This window comes from Ipomoea nil, unplaced genomic scaffold (genome assembly GCF_001879475.1).
Source record: "Ipomoea nil cultivar Tokyo-kokei standard unplaced genomic scaffold, Asagao_1.1 scaffold1043, whole genome shotgun sequence".
Lineage (NCBI taxonomy): Eukaryota > Viridiplantae > Streptophyta > Magnoliopsida > Solanales > Convolvulaceae > Ipomoea > Ipomoea nil.
The window spans coordinates 4619976-4644133 of NW_017617471.1; the positions used below are offsets into that span (position 1 = coordinate 4619976).

The 24158-nt window shown below is 35.1% G+C and overlaps 5 protein-coding genes across 6 annotated transcripts; 3 read left to right on the top strand and 2 right to left on the bottom strand.

The window, feature by feature from the left end:
* The first annotated feature begins 1432 nt into the window (after positions 1-1432).
* LOC109180879 (pentatricopeptide repeat-containing protein At2g22410, mitochondrial) lies at positions 1433-5337 on the top strand. The gene is made up of 3 exons (XM_019330583.1): positions 1433-1704; positions 2097-4267; positions 5259-5337. The coding sequence occupies exon 2, from the start codon at positions 2133-2135 to the stop codon at positions 4206-4208; it is 2076 nt and encodes a 691-aa protein (XP_019186128.1). The 5' UTR covers positions 1433-1704; positions 2097-2132; the 3' UTR covers positions 4209-4267; positions 5259-5337.
* Positions 5338-6998: 1661 nt separating this feature from the next.
* On the top strand, positions 6999-8101 carry LOC109180974 (non-specific lipid-transfer protein 1-like). The gene is made up of 2 exons (XM_019330705.1): positions 6999-7419; positions 8044-8101. The coding sequence occupies exons 1-2, from the start codon at positions 7085-7087 to the stop codon at positions 8051-8053; spliced, it is 345 nt and encodes a 114-aa protein (XP_019186250.1). The 5' UTR covers positions 6999-7084; the 3' UTR covers positions 8054-8101.
* LOC109180972 (non-specific lipid-transfer protein 1-like) lies at positions 7022-10760 on the top strand. Of its 2 annotated transcripts, XM_019330704.1 has the most exons (3): positions 7022-7105; positions 9776-10101; positions 10706-10760. In XM_019330704.1, the coding sequence occupies exons 1-3, from the start codon at positions 7085-7087 to the stop codon at positions 10713-10715; spliced, it is 357 nt and encodes a 118-aa protein (XP_019186249.1). In that variant the 5' UTR covers positions 7022-7084; the 3' UTR covers positions 10716-10760. The 2 variants fall into 2 exon arrangements, with proteins under 2 accessions (XP_019186249.1, XP_019186248.1); XM_019330703.1 differs by lacking the exon at positions 7022-7105 and having other exon boundaries at positions 9660-10101.
* A 7919-nt stretch (positions 10761-18679) lies between these two features.
* Positions 18680-22507, bottom strand: LOC109182307 (non-specific lipid-transfer protein 1-like). The gene is made up of 3 exons (XM_019332444.1): positions 22077-22507; positions 21662-21692; positions 18680-19000 (listed from the first exon to the last, which is right to left on the bottom strand). The coding sequence occupies exons 1-2, from the start codon at positions 22418-22420 to the stop codon at positions 21683-21685; spliced, it is 354 nt and encodes a 117-aa protein (XP_019187989.1). The 5' UTR covers positions 22421-22507; the 3' UTR covers positions 18680-19000; positions 21662-21682.
* LOC109182306 (non-specific lipid-transfer protein-like) lies at positions 18683-19740 on the bottom strand. The gene is made up of 2 exons (XM_019332443.1): positions 19294-19740; positions 18683-19034 (listed from the first exon to the last, which is right to left on the bottom strand). The coding sequence occupies exons 1-2, from the start codon at positions 19638-19640 to the stop codon at positions 19025-19027; spliced, it is 357 nt and encodes a 118-aa protein (XP_019187988.1). The 5' UTR covers positions 19641-19740; the 3' UTR covers positions 18683-19024.
* Positions 22508-24158: the final 1651 nt, after the last annotated feature.

Consider the following 24158-nt stretch of genomic DNA (forward strand, 5'->3'; position numbering starts at 1 on the left):
GTTTACTAGCTACAACTACAATCTGATTGAAGTAACAATTAAGAAACTTCATGTTATGAGGTATAATGTGCAGCATTGGAAAGAGAAAGAGATATACAACGAATAAAGGAGACTGGCCCTTGAGGGAAGCGGCCATGTTTTTGAAGGCAATGGGGTACCCCTCCACGACAAAAATATACATTTTGCAGGACAAATGTATGGTAACAACAACATGGATGCATTCCGCTTAGAATACCCCTACGTGTTTTCACACTCAACACTCGCAACATATGAGAAGTTGGAATCTTTCAAGCCATATAAAAAATCAACATAATCGAAAATATGTTTTAAAAAAATGAATTTTTCTACATAAAAAAGTGAAATAAACAACAAGTTAGATGAAAAAAAATAACATCTCAGCATTTTGTTTTTATTTTATTTTTCCACGTAAGCAAATTAGATGGGTTACTTGTTAGAAACTTACTAAAAATGCTAGATGAAAAATAATTGAGAGTATAATGACCATATTTTAATTCATGGTGCTAGATGAACAATCAATGTTAATACATGGGTCTATTTGACCATTCGGCCTATATTAAGAGATTTTGGGTGTGGTAAATGTCGGTTAGTTGATAGCTGATTGAGTTAGTGAATGTGACTAGTTGATAACATTTTTTTTTTTTTTTGAAAACAGTTGATAACATTAGTTGATGGTAGAAAAGTGATTGATAAATTAGTTGTTAGCTGATTGCATACAAAATGACTTTCTCAAAATGCTAATCGAAAAAGCTACTTTGAACAACTTTTGAAATTTTAGCATTTTGGAGCAATAAGTTGTTACAAAAAGCTAATTTATCAAATACTCATATTGATTGTTTAACCAAATCGAATAGCTAATAGTGGTCAAATAAGCAAAAATTGACTGATAGACTAATATTTTACCAAATAGAGTCTTTATATTGTTTATTAATGGTTTTGAACTTCTTTTCATCATCTTATGTTCTATGTATTTACTTCTAGTCTAAGTACAATAAACATATTTGTTTGGCAGAACTTATTTAAGAGCTTATAGCTTATTTTAAGATACTAATAAGCTATAAGCTCTCTATTTGATGTCTCATTGTCTCCAAGCTGTCGGACCTTCGACGTTTTCTTTTCTTTTTCATTTTTTATTTTTTTTAAATTTAAAATTATTAAAATAAAATTTAAAAAATTTATTTTTAATTCAATAACCTACGTCAGTCATCAACAGGTAAACAAATCATTTTTGTTCAATTACATTATTTTATATTGTTGAAAGACCCAATTATAACTTTTTAGTTCGATGATCTAATTATAATTTCGTGTGTAGTTGGATAGCCTATTTTATTTTTATTCCTAATAATTTAATATATAATCTATATATAATTAAAAGAAATTTAAACCCTTTTCAATTTTCAGCTTTTAATCTTGCTCAATTTTCACTATCTTTCATTTTCCTTTCCTAATTTTTGCCCTAGAAACTAGCCAGTTAGTCACTAACTCACTAGTCAGTACCGCGCTACTGCCGAACAAGACTCGCGTCGGTCTCTCCGACTCGGCGGTCTGCCGGTGGGACACGTGGACAACTAACGACGTGTCGGCGCCGGCTGGCGACGGCCGGCGACTAGCTCCCGACGGACTAGACCTCCAGACTCCAGTGCTCCCTCTCCTGCTGCGCATCTGCAACAGAACTCACGGAATTAGGTAATTCGACACTCCGTGCCTCCTACAGTGTGTTGTGAACTTGTGATTTGTGATTCTGTGAAAGAAGTTGATTTAATTTCTGATAATTTGTTATTAAGTATTGAAGTATTGTGTATTTCATTATTTGTGTAATTGACTCTTTGTGTGCTAACTGTTCACTTCACCTACAGATACAGTAAAGCACAATGCAATGATTTTCAGGATTTAATCTGTATAAATTCAAACATCTACATGTGTTCATATATTCAAGGTTTTAAATACATGTATGTATCTGTGTGTGCACTATATATATATATATATATATATATATACACACACACAAACACACATATGATTAGTCTTTGGAAGAAACTAAACTCTTTATTTGGTGACTGAACTTTGCTACTTTACAGGAGTTTCATTTCTTTTACAAGGAATGTGTACTTCCCATGGTCCCTCTTTTCATAATCAAGAACCTCAAATCACCCCGCCAATTCTATACTCTGGAACCTCATCTTCTAGGAACTTCTTGTCGAGCTTCTTCGTCATTCATCAGTGGCTACTGTCTGTTAACTCACCACAAAGCTAAATATAACTGGAATACAACCCATTCCTTTGTCCTCTCCAATCCACTCCTCTCTCTTCTCGAGAATCAATGCAAATGCATGGCACACCTCAAGCAAATTCAAGCCCAAATGGTCACCACTGGCCTCTTTTCAGATGGGTTCGCTTCGAGTCGCTTGATTGCTTTCTGTGCTATGTCAGAGATGGGAAGTCTTGATTATTGCAAGGCGTTACTGTATCATATGCAAAACTCAAATTCATTTTCTTGGAATGTTGCCATTAGAGGTTATACTGAAAGCCAAAATCCGATTGAAGCTCTATTCTTGTATAAAGAACTGTTAGTGTACATTGACAAACACAATGATGATGATACTTTAAGGCCTGATAATTATACTTTTCCATTGTTGTTCAAGGTTTGTTCCAGATTGTCATTGTTTTATATGGGTTTTGAGATTCTTGTGCATGTTATGAAAATGGGTCATTATCAGGATAGGTTTGTGCATAATGCGTTGGTTCACTTCTTGGTGTGTAGTGGAGAGTTGGAAGTTGCAAAGAAGGTGTTTGGTGAATATTGTGCAAGAGATGTGGTTTCATGGAATTCATTGATTAATGGGTATGTAAAAAGTGGGAGACCTTGCGAAGCATTAAGGGCTTTTAGAGAAATGAGAATTGAGGGTGTTGAGCCTGATGAGATCACTATAATTGGTATGGCTTTAGCTTGCAGCCAGCTTGGAAGTTTGGAACTTGGAATGGAATTTCATAGATATGTTGTGGAAAAGGAAATGAATTTGTCTTTACCTCTTTGTAATTCACTTATGGACATGTATGTGAAATGTGGTGATCTCGAGAAAGCAAAGACTCTGTTTGATAGGATGGAAGAAAGGACTGCTGTGACTTGGACTACTATGATTGTTGGGTATGCGAGGTTTGGATTTCTAGATGATGCTAGAAAGTTGTTTGATGAGTTTCAACTAAAGAGCAATGTCGTCACATGGAATGCCATGATTGGAGCATATGTTCAAGCCCAGTGTGGGAAAGAGGCTTTGGAACTGTTTCAACAAATGCAAGCCATGAATGTTAAGCCTGATGAGGTCACCATGGTTTCTTGCTTATCTGCTTGCTCACAACTAGGAGCTCTTGATATTGGATGTTGGATTCATCATTATGTCGAAATCCACAATCTTTCTCTTACTGTGTCTCTTGGAACTGCTTTAGTCGATATGTATGCCAAGTGTGGCAATGTCGAGAAGGCGCTTAAGGTCTTCCACGAGATGCCTGTGAGAAACTCATTGACTTGGACAGCTGTTATTGGTGCTTTAGCCCTTCATGGAGATGCACGCAACGCGTTATCCCATTTCGCAATGATGGTGGATGCTGGTGTTTCACCAGATGATGTCACATTTCTTGAGGTCCTGTTGGCCTGTTGCCATGGAGGTTTAGTAGAAGAAGGTCACAAGATTTTTACTGAAATGACCTCCAGATTTAACGTTCCCCCAAAATCTAAACACTATGCTTGCATGGTTGACCTTCTTGGCAGGGCTGGCTTGCTGAAAGAGGCTGAAGCACTGATTGTGAGCATGCCAACTAATGCAGATGCTGCAATTTGGGGGGCCCTCTTTTTCGCCTGTCGCGTTCATAGAAACGTTGAGTTGGGTGAAAAGGCAGCTCTGAAACTTCTCCAGCTGGATCCCGATGATAGCGGGACTTATGTCTTACTTGGCAACATGTATGTTGGAGCAAATATGTTGCATAAAGCTAGGGAAGTGAGGAAGATGATGAGTAAGAGAGGACTAGAGAAGACTCCAGGCTGCAGCTCCATTGAAGTGAATGGTAATGTTTTTGAATTCACTGTTCGAGACAGGTTGCATGCTCAATCAGATAAAATTTATGAATGTGTAATTCAGTTGACAAGACAAATGGGGCAGGATGAATATGTACCAAATACTCCATTGTATATATAGCTTTGAAATTGGCTGCTAAATATGGCAGTTACCTTGTCCAGTTGGGTAATATCCAACTAGGGATGGCAACGGGGTGGGACGGGGAGTCCCGGCTTCCTGCAGGGAATTTGGTAGGGACGGGGAATCCCCGTTCAACTTTTAATCAAAATTTTAAATTATTGTAATTTTTAATTTCAAAAATTAAAAACTTAAATTTTAATTTAAAAATTATATATATATATATATATATATATATATATATATATATATATATATATATATATATATATATATATATATATTTCTTTTAATTATAATAATTTTTCGGGAACGGGGCGCGGCAGGAAGGGTATCTACGTCCCCAGCCCCGTTCCCCGAAAAATTTCCAATCCCTGTCCCTATCGGGGATCCTAGTCGGGGACTGGGCAAATTGCCATCCCTATATAGGGATGGCAATTTCAATCCGACCCGTGGATATCCACCCGAATCCACCCCGCATGGATCGGGTTTTTTTGGGTGATGGTGGGTGGTGGGTCGGGGTGGGCCTTAAAAAAGAAAATCCGTAGTGGGTCGGGTTGGATTCGGGATCTATGTACAAGACCTGCCTAGAACCCCACCCGACCCACCATGTGTGTGTGTGTATATATATATAATAGTAAAATAAGTACTAGTATGTAGTTATTTATAATAGTTTATATAACTTCGTGTATCTTTTTACTATTTTTTATATCAAAACTACTAAGTTTATTTTTAAAAATTAACAATTTAGTTATTATATTTTTAAATATTTTCATTATTTATGTTTTAGTATCACTAATGGATTTTATTTTTTTCATTATGTGTAAATAATTTAAATATTATTTTTTGAAAAACATAATAAGATGATAAGTGGTGGGTACCCGTAGTGGGCACCCGCACCCGGTGGGGGTGGGGTGGGGTTCTGAAAAAGTTCACCCGATGCGGGTTGGAGGTGGGGGTGGGTGGAGAAAATATAAGGTGGGTCGAGTGATGGATGTAACCCTCCCCAACCCACACCTGACCCATTGCCATCCCTATCCCTATATCCAACTATTGAAATCTATTGGTAATGATAGTTTAAGTGCTTTGATCTATAGCATTCTTTAATCAAAGTTACATGAAGATTTGATTTTTCCGCGAACACATTTGACTTGAACATAAGGCAAACTTTTGGCGGTGAGTCCCTTGTGAGACTGTCTAATAGATGGGTCATGTTAATATGAAAATGTAATTATAATCAAGAATAATTTGATTGTTACTTATAAAGAAAATGTATAGTTTTAAATCAAAATGTAATATAAGGTCATTAGAGATTGAATAGTTATTTGTTCGAGATAAGAGTAATATTTATGATGAAAAATATAATATTAAGAGTTAAAGAATTTATGAGAAAAATTGTACTCCGTATAATACTTATATAGTAAATGTAATATTTTTTACAAATTTTTTTGACTTCATTTAAGAGTGTCATAGTCATGCCGCTTGATCACGAGGTTTTGACACATACACCAATTAATGTTATTAGGTGTCAAAGCTAAGATTTTTTTTGAATGTTTCTATTACCAATCAACATTGCATGGATGGCATAAATACTTTCCTTAATTTCAATATTACCAACTAATCCTAATATGCAATATTGAACCACCAACCAGCTTAGATCCTTAGATATGATTGGATGATAGTCGCTTTGTTTTGTTTGGTAACACGAGGATAGTGACTACTTTAGTGTTGGTCGAACCTAACTAAGTTGTGTTCAATATTGTCGGAATTATCGTCAATATTTTTTTTATCGCCAGAATTATGGATGGAATTGTCGTTGGAATTTTGTTGACCAGTTATTTAAGGTGAATTATCGGTAATTGAGTTTAAATACACTAAAATGATAAATTTGAATGTTTCGAATAAAGTTCAATGGCCTATTTGATTTTTTTATTTTTTTTTTTCTTTTACCATCGAAATGTTTTTTGAGAAAACATTATAATTTCATAAATTCATATCAAAGTTATGTTAATTTCAACCTTCGTCAACAGTGTTGTTGCTTACACTAAAAATGGAAAACACTCAAACACTATCATCCATAGCAATCCCAAACTAAAGTTGAAGTATCCAAATCGACCAAACCAAATGAAAAATACAACACGGCATGTGCCCGCTGTGCACGTAAGAAGCAATTTTATTTTTTCCCCCCCTTACATGACACCTTACGTAATACAATTAATTAAAGATGGTACGTACATCAAACAGGAAAGCATGCACGACTGTACGCATTTACTTTCTTTCTGCAATGGACGGTCACAAGTTAATAACCCCTTTACGTGCATACCATTTTCTTGAATTTAATTAGGTGACAACATTCATCAAAATGCATTCAATTTCTTTAATCACTTCCAACTACCATCTCTCCAACAAAGTTACTTGTATTCTTCAAGAAATAGGACCAACAAATTAGAATGATTCATCCACTATTCCAGTGATGCAGGGGCTTTTGGTAAACTCCGCCTTGTGACTCTAACTACTTGGGAACGATATGATACAGAGAGTTAAATCAGTCTAGATTATCTATTGCTAGCTATTCAAATCAAGAAAGTTAATAGACTGTTCTTACGAAAAGTCAAACTTTGAACTTTATAATTATCAAAGTAATAGTCTGATAGGGCTAGGGTTGCCGGATTTTAATATAAACTTGAATAACATAATAATGAACATCAGTCTAATAGGTGCACCCCATACATACATTATAGCTCAGCTCCCTCTTCTATATAAACAGCTTCTCCCTACACCATTCTTCACACAAAGCATTCTACTTCCTTTCCCTTCCAATTCTAAACCTTTCTCCAAGCTAATTAAGTCTCTATTTCAACAAAATTACCGGCGGTCTAATGGCAAAAGCGGCGTGGATGGTGGTGGTGGCGGTGGCGGCGATGATGGTTGGCCTGAATGCACAGTCCATGTCGTGTGGCACCGTAGTAACCGACTTGTACCCGTGCCTGGACTACGTGAGGAACGGCGGTGCGGTTCCGATGAACTGCTGCGACGGGATCAGATCCCTCTATAGATCCGCCGCCACCACCGCCGACCGCCAGACCGTTTGCAACTGCATGAAGAACGCCGCCGGCTCTGTCCCCGGCGTGAGGCTCGACCTGGCCGCCGCCCTCCCCCAAAAATGTGGCGTTACCCTTCCCTACAAGATCACCCCCTCCATTAACTGCGCAACGTACGTACTACTAAGTACACTCTAGCTTGTTTAAACACATAATTCTTACTTGACTAGACACCAACTAAAGATCCTTCAAACTTAATTATACCCGTTACAATTATATATGTTTTTAAGTTGTATCTTAATTATATGTTAACTCTTCCCCGCATTACATATTCTGACCCTAACTGGCAAAAAACTTTGTAAACCAGCTTAGATGGTCTATATGTCACGGGCCTAGAGTCCAACACAACGACCAACGTCCATATGACGTCCCGAGGTCCCTGCCATGGGCTCATCATCAAGGAGCTAAAATAGCTCCCAACCATTTGTGCCCATGGTAGAGCAAAACCAGTTTGACACAGGTTAAGGTTGGTCTGCGTGGTAAGAGGGGTCTCGGGTTACGCTGGACTCTAGCCCCGTGACATATAGCTTATCAGTTTAAACCAAGAAAATCAATAAACTATTATGAAAGTCAAGCTTGTAAACTATTGTGACCCTAACAGATAACTAGTATAGGTTATTTATATAGCTGATGAGCTCAACAATTGATGAACTTGACTAGGGTTTTACGGGTACTATCCACACTTAGATTTTCAGTATTCTAACATAATTATTTGCTTTTCTTTGTAATGTATGCAGGGTGCAGTAAGCATGAGAAGACGATAAATGCTGCATCATGGAGTTGATTAAATAAGAGGAAAAAAGAAGATTCTCCAGCTATGGCGTACAGACTCCTTGAGTGCAGCTCTTGTTTTATATATATATATATATATATATATATATATATATATATATATATATATATATATATATATATATATTGTCGTCTGCCGCCGTCGTCTTTAGGATTTCCGGGCGGTGGCGTCTAGGTTTCTGTTTGGTGTTTCTTTTTCTGTTGTACTGTCCGCTAGTGTACTCAGTACGTGGTTTCCAGAAATATTTATGAATGGATCGGAGTGAGTCGTGGTAGTTTTACACTTGCTTTTTTCCGACAAACTTTCCGTTCATTTTCATCATTCTCGTCCCCGTCGCATATGCTCGGAACCTATGGCAATATTGCCGGAAATCCACTTTTTCTGATCAGCAAAAAGTGGTTGAAACATGCACTTATTTGGTAATCAGTAAAAGTAGTAAAAAAAAACTCAAATTTTTTAGCAGTGCAAATTAATTCCAAAAAGGGTAGTCGAATGAGTGGAACAAAATACTTGAGAGCACGAGATTTTCCGACCACCTGAAAGTGATCTTAAATCAAGTCGAAAGTAAAAAGTGGTCGGAAACAGCAACAAAGATTTTTCCAGATACCAAAAATGGTCGGAACAAGACTTTCGACTTAATTTAAGATCACTTTCAGGTGGTCGGAAATTCCATAATTTCCAGCAGTAATCTCTATCATGATTTATGTTCTTTTTTTCTTATATTGTCAACCATATATAACCCAAAAAAAAATATATTTAATTATACTTAATAGTATTAGACAGTGAACCAATAATACTAATACAACAAAATCAAAATAATTTGAAATCATTAATGTTGATATTAATAGACATCGTTGTCTTTCAATCTTTCATTTTCTTTCGGAGTGATGAGAAAAATTAGTAATCACTATTCAAAAGTATGTAGGTAAACGGTGTGTCTTGTGACTACCTCAATTTGTAAAGGGTCATAATTAAGGTAAATCATTTTATGTTGCTTATAATTAACCGGCTTAACCCAAAAAAAGTCAAAAGCCGCTCAGATTGCAAATCAAATTTAACTTATAATCTTGTAATTACCAAATTAACAATGAGATCAATTTAATTGAGACAAAACATCGTTGTCTCTCATTGATGCGCAGCTATGCACATGCATATTGTCAAAGGTTAATGGATATACTCTATACTCCGTACTATGTGTTCATAAATGGAATTAAAGAATGCAAGAAAAACTCAACCACACATAATAATTTATATAACTTACAGAGTAACATTTGTCAGCAGATGAATCTGTCTCAAACCAATCTAGGTTGTTTATAGCTAATCGACTCAAATCAAAAAAGTTAATAGACTGTTTTTACGGAAAGTCAAACTTTGAACTTTGTGATTATCAAAATAATAGTCTAACTGATTTGGGTTAGGGTTGTCAGATTTTAATATAAACTTGAATGACAAAATTGAATAATGACCGGAAATCAGTCTAATAGGCCGGTGCATGCACCATATATACATTTTTATAGCTAACCTCCCTCTTCTATATAAACAGCTTCTCCCTAAACCATTCTTCACACAAAGCATTCTACTTCCTTTCCCTTCCAATTCTAAACCTTTCTCCAAGCTAATTAAGTCTGTATTTCAACAAAATTACCGACGGCCAAATGGCAAAAGCGGCGTGCATGGTGGTGATGTCCATGGTGGTGGTGGCGGCGGCGATGATGGCTGGCCTGCATGCACAGTCCGTGACGTGCGGCACCGTGGTAACCGAATTGTCCCCATGCATGAACTACGTGAGGAACGGCGGTGCGGTTCCGATGAACTGCTGCGACGGGATCAGATCCCTCTATAAATCCGCCGCCACCACCGCCGACCGCCAGACCGTTTGCAACTGCATGAAGAACGCCGCCGCCTCTGTCCCCGGCATAAACCTCGAATTGGCCGCCAACCTCCCGGAAAAATGTGGCGTTACCCTTCCCTACAAGATCTCCCTCTCCACTAACTGCGCAACGTACGTGTACACTGTAGCTTTAAACACATAATTCTTACTTGACTATACACCAACTAAAAATCCCTCAAACTTTTCAACATTTTATATATATATATATAAAAGTTGTATCTTATACTATTAACTCTTCCCCATTACATATAACTTTGTAAACCGGACTAGATGGTTTATATGCCACGGGCCTAGAGTCCAGCACAATCACCAACGTCAATGCGACGTCCCAGGATCCCCTGCCATAGGCTCATCAGGGAATTGACGAAGATAGCTCCCGGCCATTTGTTCTCGTGGTAGAGAAAAACCAATTTCACATAGGTTAAGGCTGGTCTATGCGGTAAGAGGGGCCTTGGGACACCACACCGGTATTGATTGCCCTGGACCCTAACCTGATATAACTTATCGGTTTAAACCAAGAAACATCAATAAGTTATTATGGAAGTCAAACTTGTAGACTATTGTGACCTTGACAGGTAAATCAGTATAGATTATTTATATAGCTGACCAGCTCAACAATTTAATTAACTTGACTGGAGTTTTAGGGGTACTTAATCACACTTGATTTTCACTATTCTAACATAACTTTTTTTGCTTTTCTTTGTAATGTACGCAGGGTGCAGTAAGCATGAGAAGACGATAAATGCTGCATCATGGAGTTGATTAAATAAGAGGAAAAACGAACATTATATTATCCAGCTATGCTATGGCGTACAGACTCCTTGAGTGCAGCTCTTGTTATATATATATATATATATATATATATATATATATATATATATATATATATATATTGTCGTCCGCCGCCGTCGTCTTTAGGATTTCCGGCCGGTGGCGTCTAGTATAGGTTTCTGTTTGTGTTTCTTTTTCTGTCGTACTGTCTGCTAGTGTACTCAATACGTGGTTTCCAGAAATATGAATATAATGGATCGGAGTGAGTCGTGCTAGTTTTACACTTGCTCTTTTCCGACAAACTTTCCGTTCATTTTCGTCAATCTCGTCCCCGTCGCATATGATCGGAACCTATGGCAATATTACCCGAAATCCACTTTTCTGATCAGCAAAAAGTAATTAGTAAAAGGCGTTTTCGTCGCAATAAATGGTTAAAACATGCACTTATTAGCTAATCAGTAAAAGTAGTTAAAAAAAAACTCAAACTTTTAGCAGTGCAAATTATTTCAAAAAATGCAGTCGAATGAATGGAACAAAATTTGCGTAACAGAAAGTTACCTGTTAGCACTGGATTTTAATTTCTAGTGACTTAATATGTAGATTATTATATAGGAACGAATTTACCTAATGCATATTGACCCCGGATTTTCCTTATCACACGAAAATAAATTTATACTCCGTAATAACTACTATATATTCTAATAATCTAAAAATGTGAGTAGTTCATAAAAAAATTAGCAACTACAACTACAACTACAACCACAACCCTACAGGATTGGAGGTTCAATTAGAGCTTTTTAAATAAATGTTTTATCTATAACATGCAAATAATGAGATTCTGTAGGTAGAAAATAATACTTCTTATTAAAAAAAAAAAAAAAAAAAAAAAAGCTTAGTTTGTCACGGGTGTTAGTGTAGTGATTCGTCACCTGACTTGATGTCATGACTGAATGTGGCACTGTAGAAGTTGAATTGGATTGCTAAGTATTAAAAAAAAAAAAAAAAGCCTTGTCATTTTCACACAAATAACAGAAATTAAAGTTGGTGACGCTAGGTTTAATATGAATGATGTATTATTCCTCCCAAAAGGTTGAATCTCCAACCCCGACAAAGCATATGGGGGGATGTAATTAAATCACGACTGAATCACTGAATTAAACCACAGAGGCTAGACCTTTTTTTTATTGCGCACAAGGAGCCCCTCACTTTGAGAGGTTGCTCCCACACTGCCGCCGGTGTTGCGAGGATTACTTAAGTATTAAAAAAAACCTTGTCATTTGCACACAAATAACAGAAATTAAAGTTGGTGACGCTAGGTTTAATATGAATGATGTATTTTTCCTCCCAAAAGGTTGAATCGCCAGATGTAATTAAATCACAACTGAATCACAGAGGCTAGATCTTTTTTTTTTTTTTTTTTTACTACGCACAAGGAGCCCTCCTCACTTTGAGAGGTTGCTTTCACACTATCGCTGGTGAGACTCAATCCCTGGTCATTCTTCTCAAACTTCACCCCTATGACCAATTGAGCTGTCCATGCGGACATCTTGGTGATGTATTATTGGACAATGCAATTGTGAACAGAAATTAATATATGTATGTTTAATTAACTATAAAATATGTAAGGTTATCTTTTCTATCTAGTTTGTGAACTATTATGCATAAGTAAAGTTTATTTTTTTTTTGAATATTATGTTTAATTTGGATTTTATTTATTTTCTTTGATAAATTAATGATCTTTCGTTGTATTGCAATAATGGTATTTTAAATCACTCAATTATGATCAATGTAAAGATTTAGTAATTTAATTATTTGATATGTAAATTTTGTCCTTCAATTATTATCAAAAAGGTGAATTTAATATTTTAAGGACTAAATTTGTAGTAACTTCTTGACACACTTTAATAATAATTGAATAACTAAATGTGCTTTGCAAATAATTAAAGCATTAAATTTATGTCAAATACTTTGTGCTCATATGACATGTTGAGATTGAAATTCAGTGGAGATGTTATTGACTCTTTGTGCTTCATTATAATTTTGGGACTAAAAGTATCCAAATCAAACACTCATAAATATTGGTAAGTTTCTATATATGGGTGTGTATATATGTTTTGCAAAATTCATCGCATCCCTACCATTATATTATAACTTTCTATTAGCTAGCCATCTCAAAAAAAAAAAAAAAAAAAAAAAAAATCTTATTATCATAAATTACTGATAAATTGACAAACTCCACTCTGAACTAATAAGAAATTTACTTGTTGAATAAAAAAAATGACACATCAAAAATGATAATTGTAAGTATCTGAATAATGATTTATGTTTTTTCTTTTTTCTTATATTGACATCATTTTCAAGTATATATAACCAAAAAAAAAAAAAAAATCATATTTAATGATACTTAATAGTATTAGACAGTGAACCAATAATACTAATCCAACAAAGTCAAAATAATTTTAAATTAGGAATAAGGGTCAAATAGGCCATCGAACTACACATCAAACTTCAATTAGGCCATTCAACTAAAAAAAGCTACAATTAGGTCCCTGGACCGTGCAAATTCAAACAATTGGACCTAAAATGACCTGTTAACCGGGTAACTAGATGACGTGGCGGTTACTACATTAATTTTTATTTTAAAAAATTATTTTAATATTTTAATAATTTTTAAGTAAAAAAAAAAATAAATAAATAAATCTGCCGGCCACCCCTTCCCCTCTCCCTCCTTCGTCTTCGCCGGGATGAATAGTACGTGTTGGTGCTCACTCTCAACACCGCCCTCATCTTCATCGCCCTCTACAACATCGCCATTGGCCTAATCTTTGGCATCCCCATGCTTGTCTAGCCTATGAAGTCAATCGCCGCTCGTCTCCAAAACGCTGCACCTCACTCTTGCCCCAATCGCCGCCGCACCGTACATGATATCAAGCTTGGCCCATCGAAATTTCAATTCTTGAAAATCACATGGGAGGATTGGATAATTGGCCCATTATCAATTCTGAATTCAGTAATTGCAGTTTGTAAATTCCGGTGGAAACGAAGGAGGGAATGGGTGGCCGGCGGGTTTTTCCTTTTTTTTTTTTTTTTTTTTTTACTTACAAATTATTAAAATAATTTTTCAAAATAAAAATTAATTTGGTATTAACCGCCACGTCATCTAGTTACCCGGTTAACAGGTCATTTTAGGTTCAATTGTTTGAATTTGCGCGGTTCAGGGACCCAATTGTAGTTTTTTTTAGTTGAATAGCCTAATTGAAGTTTGGTGTGTAGTTCGATGGCCTATTTGACCCTTATTCCTTTTAAATTATAATAGATATCGTTGTCTTTCTTTGTTTTTTTTTTTTGTTTTTCTTTTCTTTTGAGTGATAGAAGAAAATTAGTAATCACCACTCCAAGTATGTACTAGATAAATCATGTGTCTTGTGATCCTAATTGTCAGATGCCATAAGAATATAAATTATTTTATATTGCTCATAATTGATTCGCTCAAGTCAAGAAGATTAATTGACCGCTCACACGGTAAATCTAACTTAACTTATGATTTTATACTTATCAAATCAATAGTCAAATCATCTTTCCTTTTTTTTTTTTTTTTTTTTTTTTTTTTTTGGGGGGGGGGGAGGGGGTGTGCAACAAAGGTGCAAAAACGCTTTATCTAACTCTAGCCATCCAAACTCTGTTGAGATCCCCTCAAGACATCTTTGTCTTTTATTTATTTTTTTTGGTATACTCAACGTTTTTAACGTCGAACACAATGACTAATCCCTCACTATATTGTAGGCACCTCTCTTTTAAATGAAATAGCTGGCCTAAAAATTTAAGCATATTTTATTTTCAAAATATAAAATTAAACCCTTAACCTTTGATTAAGAATGAATGAACCTTTCACTCAATTAACCACGCCTTTGAGATTATCGTTGTCTTTCATTGATGCTATGCACATGCATATTGTCAAAGGTTAATGGATATACTCGACACTCCGTACTATGTGTTCATAAATGGAATTAAAGAATGCAAGAAAAACTCAACCACACATAATAATTTACATTAACTTACTGAGTAACATTTGTCAGCAGATGAATCTGTCTCCCCCACAACCCGGAAGCTTGTAGAACCTGTGCATTTATTCTCCGCAACAACTTTTCTTACAGGTGGTACTCGGCTTTAAAAGAGAACAATAATTCTCGTATTATTTAATATTTTCGTGATTCGATCTGATTCATCATATCTGTAATAATATATTTTATGTTTTTAATTTATTTATATACACATAAATTATTAGTTATATGTATATAATATATCAACTGGAAACACGTAATTTTTAAATTAAGATATACAATGTAAGATGAATATCAATTCATTGTATAACAATTGTGAGATTAGGGTTTGAGCTTAGCTAGGCCACTTGAGCTTATATGAGTGTGCTTTATTTTTGGTTCAAGCGTAAACCTAACAACCAAGGATTTAGTCTCGTATGAGACATGTTTAAAAGATCTAAAAATAATAAAATTAATTTAATTCAAAAAATTTAATTACACAATTATAAAAATTGATCATTACAATACATTAACACAAGTACTAAGTTCAAAAATCACAAATCACAATCTCCAGAATTACATACCAACCTAAGTGCAGTGCAATCATTCAAACATACTAACTAGTACATTATATTTACAAGCTCATATAAAATGGCATCGCCTAGTTTAAAACAAGTTCAAACCAAACACAATAACTAGTCCAGAATCATTAAAAAAAAATAAAAAAATCATAAGTCCATAACAATTCATACACAATGAAATCATAAAGTCACACAAACATTAATGGCTTTAATAGCATACATTGGGCTAATACATTTTACAAATATATAAAATGGGCTATTTAAAATTGGATTTCTAAGATTGGGTTATACATGTACGTGCTAATACATCTCTCACACACATGGGTGAACTCAAATGAGAATAACCTCCTTGGTCTTCCTAGAAAAAGTAAGGACATATCTCATCAGTTGTCCAGTAAGATTACGTTCATCAATTATTGAAAGTTTTAATAAAAAAATGATTGAGTCAATTTAATATTATTGAAAATTTCAAGTTTCAATAATTATAAAATGAACTGAAACTCATTTTCTTCCCTTATTTTATAGAAATCCTCAAGGACTGATCATACCAGTCCTCACCTTTTACATGGGAGCATGTTCTCACATAGCATATTTACCTAAATGGATAGTAATATAGACTCAAGCTTGGCTTTTCCGTCGAGTCGAATCGAGTCAAACTAGGTTGAGTCATAGGTCCCTATTTGGGACCTATTTCCATCCCTAGTTAGGCGGGGATCGACTAGGTTACCAATTGTCCATTAATGTCATATTTGGTAACAAATTCAAGTCTCTTTGTCATATTCGGTAATAAATTCAAGTCTTATGTGAACTTTTTGAGTAACTCTATTATAATGATATATATCTTCATAAATTACTTTCTTAACCTACAACACAAATTAAGAATCAATATTGTTCTTATTGAAAATTAAATTTATGATTATTGAAAATTAAATTTATGATCTCTCATTTAAAAAAAGTTATTTCGTACCACTAGATCACAAGGTCATTGGTCAAGTCTCTTGAACTTAGTTAACAACAATATATAACAACAAATTTTAATCTATAAGCACGCTGTATTAACTAAACCTAGATTGTGGGTCAAGATTTGAATTCTGTGAAGTATGAACCATACCTAAATTGGAACGCAAACAATATGATAGGTAAATAATAAATATATAGTTCAACTATTAACTTAAAATTTTAGTTAGATAAAATGTACTTACTAGTATTAAACATAATACTAGTAGTTAAAACAGAATATAGCGTTTAATAGTCCACTTAAGTAACGTAGCTTAATTAGTTCTTGAATGGTAAATTATGATAAAGAAGCAACATTATATACGTATTGATCCTCTCACCTAATAAATTATTGAATCGCTGTAACTTATTTATTCACAATCATATTGGCCCCTTGATATGAGAGGATTTCGCTTTCAGTGGGCTAAGAATTTATTGTTGAATTGAATTTTGGGCCCTACCATACGCCATTGTTCTTTAGATCTATCTTACCCCTCAACGTTGGGCAAATTATGCTATGAGCACGTGCCCACGTTGCAAGGTGAGCACGATTTCATATTCATAATTTTTATATTGTAGATTCATAATTTCTATATTGTAGATTCATAAAATTTATACTTTAGATTTTAATTGTTGAACTCTATTTTCACAAATCAGAGAACTATATGTTTATAATTGATAACTATATAGTTTATAAATTATGAATTTATAGTACATAAATTATGAATATACAGTACAGATATTATGAATCTACAGTATACAAATTATGAATCTATTGTATACAAATTATGAATTTACTGTATTTAAATTATGAATCTACGGTTTAAAAATTATGAATCTAAAATATAAATTTTATGAATTTACAATATAGAAATTATTGATCTACTATATAAAAATTATGAATCTACAATATATAAATTATGAATATAAAATTATGCCTACCTTCTGAGGTGGACACGTGCTTACAGCATAACGTTCCTCGTCCTCAAGTCTCTTGTTTAATTATCCGATCCTTTTGTCATATTTGGGAGTTTCCAACTCAACTAACCGATTGAAAGCATTGAATGGCCTGGGCATTGAGATGTGAAATAATGGAATTGTAATAATATTATTTCTTTCTTGTGCTGATGAAATTTGGAGATACGTGCACGCCATATATGGCTCATACTTCCTCTGCATTAAATACTGCTTCAATTGGCCAATGCCCAGTGAGGTATGAACTTTCAACTTGTGGTAAGTCATAAGTGTACGTACGTAAGGAATCTCTTTTACTCTTGTCGGTTGTGATGTCGATCTAGATGTCATGTTTAGATTGGTAGAAAAAAGTAAATCCTACTATTTATGTCAACTAATCTACATATTTAATTTCTTATAGTGTGTTTAGAAATTTGGAAAATAATTTCTATAAATTATTTTCTTGAGTTTTTAGTGTTTGACAAGGTCTGAAAAATTAAAATTATAAAAAATTAATTTTGATTAAAGGAAAAATCACTTTGTTTTTTTGAAAAATGATTTTTCTTTTTAAAGGGAAGTCATTTCAAGGCTTCTTCTCTTTGCCCCGAATATTAATCATGAGCCATATTCTCTTACCTATCTCCTCGGCTACCAACTGGTCACCTTCCATCGGAGAAGGTGACCAGTGGTTGACCAACCGGTTGCGTTCCATCTCTGGTGGAAGATGATAGGTCGAACAGTCGCCAATAATCAATTTTATCTTCGGAGTTGACAAGATAAAGTTTAGGGTGTTTGACCTTTTTTTCTCTTTTTAAAAAATGAACAAAACACACCAAAGACAGTTCTAAAAATGATAATATAATATTTTTTTGAGAAATCTCTTTTTTCATAAAATAATTTCAAAAATCATTTTCCTGATTTTTAACCACACCCTAAATCTCCATATCGGTGTAATGCTATGCGCGGATTATGAGGTGTTGATAAGGGATGGTTCAATTCTTGACAAATTAATTATATTTTTTGTGATTTTAATTTGGCACATGCCTTTCTAATTTTAGTGGAATAAGAAAAAGACAAGAGAGTAAATTAATAGAAGGTATCTTAGTTGAGCTTGCAGCACATGATTTTTTTATATATCATTTATAAGTTATTACATAGGAGTATTGTTTACTCTGTACACACCTTTAATTTACAGGTTTCCTTCGTACCCAAATTAAGTAAGTCCAACATTATTTTTGTTTAATAAAAATGATCTTTTGCAGAAATTTGTTTAAATTATTTCATGTTAAAGTGATAGTGTGCTTTTGAACGAGTGCGTGTGTGTGTATATATACAAGAAAACAGTGGTGGTTAAATCTGATAGATATATAGATTATAAATAGCAGTGAAGTACATATTGATCACCATTCATATTTGCGGCACAGTACAAACCAGACAGAGCAACCTTACGTAAAACGTTAAAACTTAAAACAAAAGACCATTAAAAAAAAAAAAAAGAAGAAAAAACATAGTTGAAAGCTGGTTTCCTACAAATCGGAGCCCTAGCTGCAGGGATCACAAAAAGATATGATCCCCCTCTTATTCCTCTGCATATATTATTCTTATGATAATAACGATGATGTCACTATTCCGGTCGTCGTAGTTCTCTGTAATGGCCTGTCTGAGAAACCCTGCACTCTCCCATAATCTGTTCTAGTGAATCCTGCAACACAAATAATCATAGTATCAAACAAAAACATATAGCGAAATCGTCAGATTACAAGTTCTTAGATTTAATTAACTGGTCAGCTATAAACAACCTGATTGATTTTTAGAGTATGATTTTTAGAGTGTTTAGTGGTCTAATAACATTTTTTTTCGTTCAATGACCTAATTGTATTTTTAAGTTACGTTCCGTGGCCAATTTAAACTTTATTCCAATAGATTAAAAGAAAGAAAAGAAAGAGGCCGGAGTATAGTACTTGGAGCAGTCGGTGGAGGTGCTGATGGGATAGCCGACGTTGACGCCGCATTTTCCAGGGACGCCGGCGGCGAGGCCAGGGTTAAATCCGGAGAGTTTGCCGGCCAGGGATTTGAGGCAGTTGCAAGCGGTCTGGCGGTCGGCGGTGGTTTTAGCTGCGGCGGCGAGATCCTTAACGCCTTTGCAGCAGGCTGCGGTCAATGGTTCAGTGCCCTTGATGTATTTGAAACAAGAGACTAAGCTACTCGCCACCGTGCCGCAAGTAATGGCGGCCTCTGCGTGGGGCGCAACCACAACCATGCACAACACCGCAACGCAAACAACCTTAACCAAACTAAGATTCGCCATTGCCTCTGATCGATCTGGGAATGAAAGACAGGATATATATGTGTAGCTGAGCTTTGCAGATGCTCTAAGTAGTAGTGATTGTGGTGATGGAGTGGGAGAATGGCTGGGGGATTTATTTATAGCAGAAATTTTGATGGTGTGAACGGAGGAGCTAGTGTCACTGTACACTGTGAGACCATTAATGGAGCTGTTGGCAGTTGGGACCAATAAATGCATGCAATCAATCAATCAAACGTTGCCCAGAGTGAAAGGAAAGTGATAGCTAGATTTCTAGTAAAAATTTTGTCATTTATGTTTCAATTTTGATTTTTTTTTATTGAATTAATCAAAACATGCATGCCACATTAATAAAAAGTAAAAAATCAAAAAATTAAGAGTACCTTTAGCCAAGTTGATCATCAAACTGTTTACTTGTTAACTACAAGATTACAAATTCTGTCCCCTATGAGAACGAACTATTGTCCTTCTGAATTGGTTTGAGCTAGTCCATTGTGGGCAACTAGTTTTAGCGGATAAGCTATTAGCAAGTTAGTTTTTCTCATTGTAGCTCTTAGCTAACTACGGTCACAAGACGGAATTTACCCAATGTATGCTCTTTGGTAATGATGGTAAGTTTAACCCATTACCAAACCAAAAAAAAAAAAAAAAAAAAATCTAAAAAAGGGTGGGTAAGTAGATAAAACATAATTTTCGATCATACATGAAAGTTATAAGTTTATTCCATTGAATTCTTCTAGTGTAATTTATCTTACACATGAGTATATATAGTTTACCCTAATGCACATGGTGTGTAGTGGGCCTAGCAGCTCAAATTGAATGCATGCATGCATCCAGATCCCGTGTTAGAGCAAGGCCATTAGTCATGATTTTTTGTAGGTTTTTATTTCCTGGTTTTATTGCTTTTTTTTTTTTTTTTTTTTTTTTTTGTTCTCTCCGTGCAGGTTTTACAAAAAAATCATTTTACTGCAAATGTAATTTTTTCTTTTTTTAACAAATCATCATTTCTCACTTCCAACAAAGCATAAAAATAAAGAAAAATTATTGATGGGATGCTTATATTTCTTGCCTGGCAAGAAGGGCAGGGATGCGAATATGCGATGGGACCAGTATGAAATTTTGGGATATTCATGTGCAACACATGTTTAAGGATGAGTAGTATATATCACAAGTCCACAAAGATTTAATTTCCATTTTATTTTTGGAATTCAAAATATTATGAAGCAACATTTAGGAGTGAGTTACGTTGGGTGTAACACATGTTTAGGAATGAGTTGTATCGCTGGCCTTTCATTTTATTCTTGAAATTAAAATACCATTAAACAACATTTAGTTCTAACAACATAAGATATAATCAAGGGATAAACCCGGGATGATAAGAGATCAATGCTTGTAATTACAATATCACAAGTTTGAATCTTTGTCCTTTCAATTTGAGCTTGTCAGCAAAGTTACCTACACCAAAATGGGCTTGTAACCACAAGGTCACTAGTTCGAATCGTTGCCGCCTTAGTTTGAGTCGATCATTTATAGATAATCTAGGCTAGTTGACCTCATTGTGGTCTTTTATCGGACACTTTCAAACTGTGACTAATAGTACGTTTACTCGTCACTCAAAAAATAACATAAGATAATAAGATATATGAATATATAACCTGTTTAGTTATTTAGAGTTATTATCTTTTGGGCAACACATGCTTATGAAGTAACATATAAGAAAACTGTGGTGGATAAATCTGATAGATATATAGATTATATATAAATAGCAGTGAAGTACAGATGGATCACCATTCATATTTGCGACACATACAGTACAGACCAGACAGAGCAACCTTACGTAAAACATCAAAACTTAAAACAAAAGACCATTAAAAAAAAAAACATAGTTGAAAGCTGGTTTCCTACAAATCGGATCCCTAGCTGCAGGGATCACAACAAGATATGATCCCTATCTTATTCCTCTGCATATATTATTCTTATGATGATAATGATGATGTTGCTATATATTCCGGTCGTCTGAGAAAACATGCACTCTCCCATCTGTTCTAGTGAACCCTGCAACATAAATCATAGTTCCAAACAAAAAAAAACACAAGTTAGATCAGTTTCAACCCTACTTTTACGTTCTATACAAAAGAAATGGAGCAACCCAGCAAAGTTGGTCAGTCTGTGCACTCTCAAGAAGAGCAGTTTAATGGTTTTTTTCGATTTGAGTCGCTTAGTTATGGACAATCCAGATTGTTTTATTTGGTCCTTTAATTTGTTAACTAAGGTCATAAGGTGATATTGTTGAGCATATAACCAGTAATGTGCAATCCAACTTTCATTATTATGCAATCCAACTATCAGCTTAGACTTTTTGTTGAGCTGCAGCTGTGACTGCGTGTTTTCTCGTCATCCAAGAAAAAAAAGAAAGGAATGAGCTGAGGCTCAGCTTACTTGGAGCAGTCGGTGGAGGTGCTGATGGGATAGCCGACATTGACGCCGCATTTTCCAGGGAGGGAAGAGGCGAGGTTAGGTTTAAGGCCGGAGATTCTGCCGGCCAAGGATTTCAGGCATCCACAAGCGGTCTGGCGGTCAGCGGTGGTCTTAGCTGCGCCGGCTAGGTTCCTAACGCCGTTGCAGCAGCCTCCGACCAAAGGTCCAGTGCCCTTGAGGTAATTGAGACAAGGGCCTAAGCCACTCGCCACCGTGCCGCAACTCATGGCGGCCTCTGCATGGGGCGCAACCACAACCATGCACAACACTGCAAAGCAAACAACCAAACTAAGCTTTGCCGCCATTCTTCTGATCTGATGATAATCTATCTGGAAAAGGGAAGGTTTTGTAGAGATTTATAGATGCTAGCGAGGGGTGATGGAGTGGGGAGCATGCGAGGGGTGAATTTATAGCAGAAATTTTGATGGTGTGAACGGGAGATTCTTACAGTCTTACTGTGTTCTGCGAGATCAGACCATTAATGGAGGTGTTGTTAGTTGGGAGCAATAAATGCAATCAATCGAACGTTCCCGAGTGAAACCAAATCTGATAACTAGCTTAGCTAGATTTGTAGTAATTAATAAAGTTCTTGTCATCTTTCAATTTTCAAAGAATGGAGAATTTTCAAACTAGTTGGTCTGCCGTCTCCTTCGCCGGAGAAGGCAACCAATCGACACCAGTCACCGTTTCACTGGTGTTTTAATTTTTGGCAGAATATGGTTGGAGTCCAGCCAGAAGTTGGTCAGATCCGTCAATCAATTTTTAAGTCATGTTTTAAAATAATATGTTTAAAAGCTTAATTGTAACTTTTGAAAATTTAAGAGACTAATAGAGTAAATTTTAAGGACGTATTTGTTCTTTTCTTTTTTCCAAATTATAAATATGATTAGTGTAATATATGTTATACAAAAATATAATTTACCTAATATATAATACATTAAATACATGTCCTCGTTTGAGCGGCCCAAATGGAAAGTAGGATGCATGCATCCAGATCAATCGTTATATCGTACATCAGGATGCATGCATTGTGCGCCCGGCACAAAACGGCGTCTTTTTTTATGTTAAGATTTTATGTATATTATGTTAAGAGTTATGTGTATTATGTATTATGAATTTATGTGTATTCTACTCTACAATTATGTACATATGAAGAGAACTTTTTTTTTTTAAGTTAATGACAGAAACCGAAAACAGAATTTTTAAAAATATATATATATAAAACAACGTCGTTTTGGTCAGAGCGCACAATGCATTGTGCGTCCTGTGTAAGATATAATTTGCCCATCCAGATCCAATGTTATATTTCTTGCCAGGAAGGAAGGGCAGGGATGGGTTGGGAGCTGATATGAAATTTTGGGATATGTGCAACACATAATGTTTAAGGATGGTCGTATGTATATCACAAGTCGGCAAAGATTTCCATTTTCTTCTGGAATTCAAAATATTATGAAGCAACATTTAGGAGTACGTGAGCTGTGTGCAACACATGCTTAGAATGTTATCCTTATCTTTATAATACTTCCTTACATTTAAAAACTTATCTTATTCATACATTATTAAAATTGCATTTCTCAAACTATTTTTTTTTTATATCTTTGTAATTTTAACTATATGTATATAATGCAATTTTCCCATGCCTGGAGGGAGGACAATAAATGTACTGACAAACTAGCTAACATTAGTCAGTTTAGTGTTTGGGAGACGACAATCATCTTTGAAGATTCTCTGAATTACCTTATTGATCTCTTACGAGTTGATGCTGGGGCACGTTGACCTGGAGGATTCCTTAGCGAAGGCCTTGGCCTTCTCCATGGTACCAAATAAAATAAAATTTGAGCACATAGGTGTAATATAACTTAAATAATGTAATTCAATATTTTGTGAACCAAATGTCCTCTAATTCTAATTTGCATGAAATAGTTTGCATTGCTTAGTGAAAGAAAATAAAAAGAATGCACCAAATCGGTGACCTGGTGGTCAAGTGGGTGAGATATAATTCTTATATCTGAACGTCACATGTTTGATACTTATCAACACGTT

Bases quoted from the DNA above. Each gene is read 5' to 3' on its own strand.
- LOC109180879 (XM_019330583.1), top strand. From the start codon at position 2,133: ATGGTCCCTCTTTTCATAATCAAGAACCTCAAATCACCCCGCCAATTC.
- LOC109180972 (XM_019330704.1), top strand. From the start codon at position 7,085: ATGGCAAAAGCGGCGTGGATG. The intron at 7,106-9,775 runs GTGGTGGTGGCG...GCGGCGTGCATG, and splicing joins TGGCAAAAGCGGCGTGGATG to GTGGTGATGTCCATGGTGGT.
- LOC109180974 (XM_019330705.1), top strand. From the start codon at position 7,085: ATGGCAAAAGCGGCGTGGATGGTGGTGGTGGCGGTGGCGGCGATGATG.
- LOC109182306 (XM_019332443.1), bottom strand. From the start codon at position 19,640: ATGGCGAATCTTAGTTTGGTTAAGGTTGTTTGCGTTGCGGTGTTGTGC.
- LOC109182307 (XM_019332444.1), bottom strand. From the start codon at position 22,420: ATGGCGGCAAAGCTTAGTTTGGTTGTTTGCTTTGCAGTGTTGTGCATG.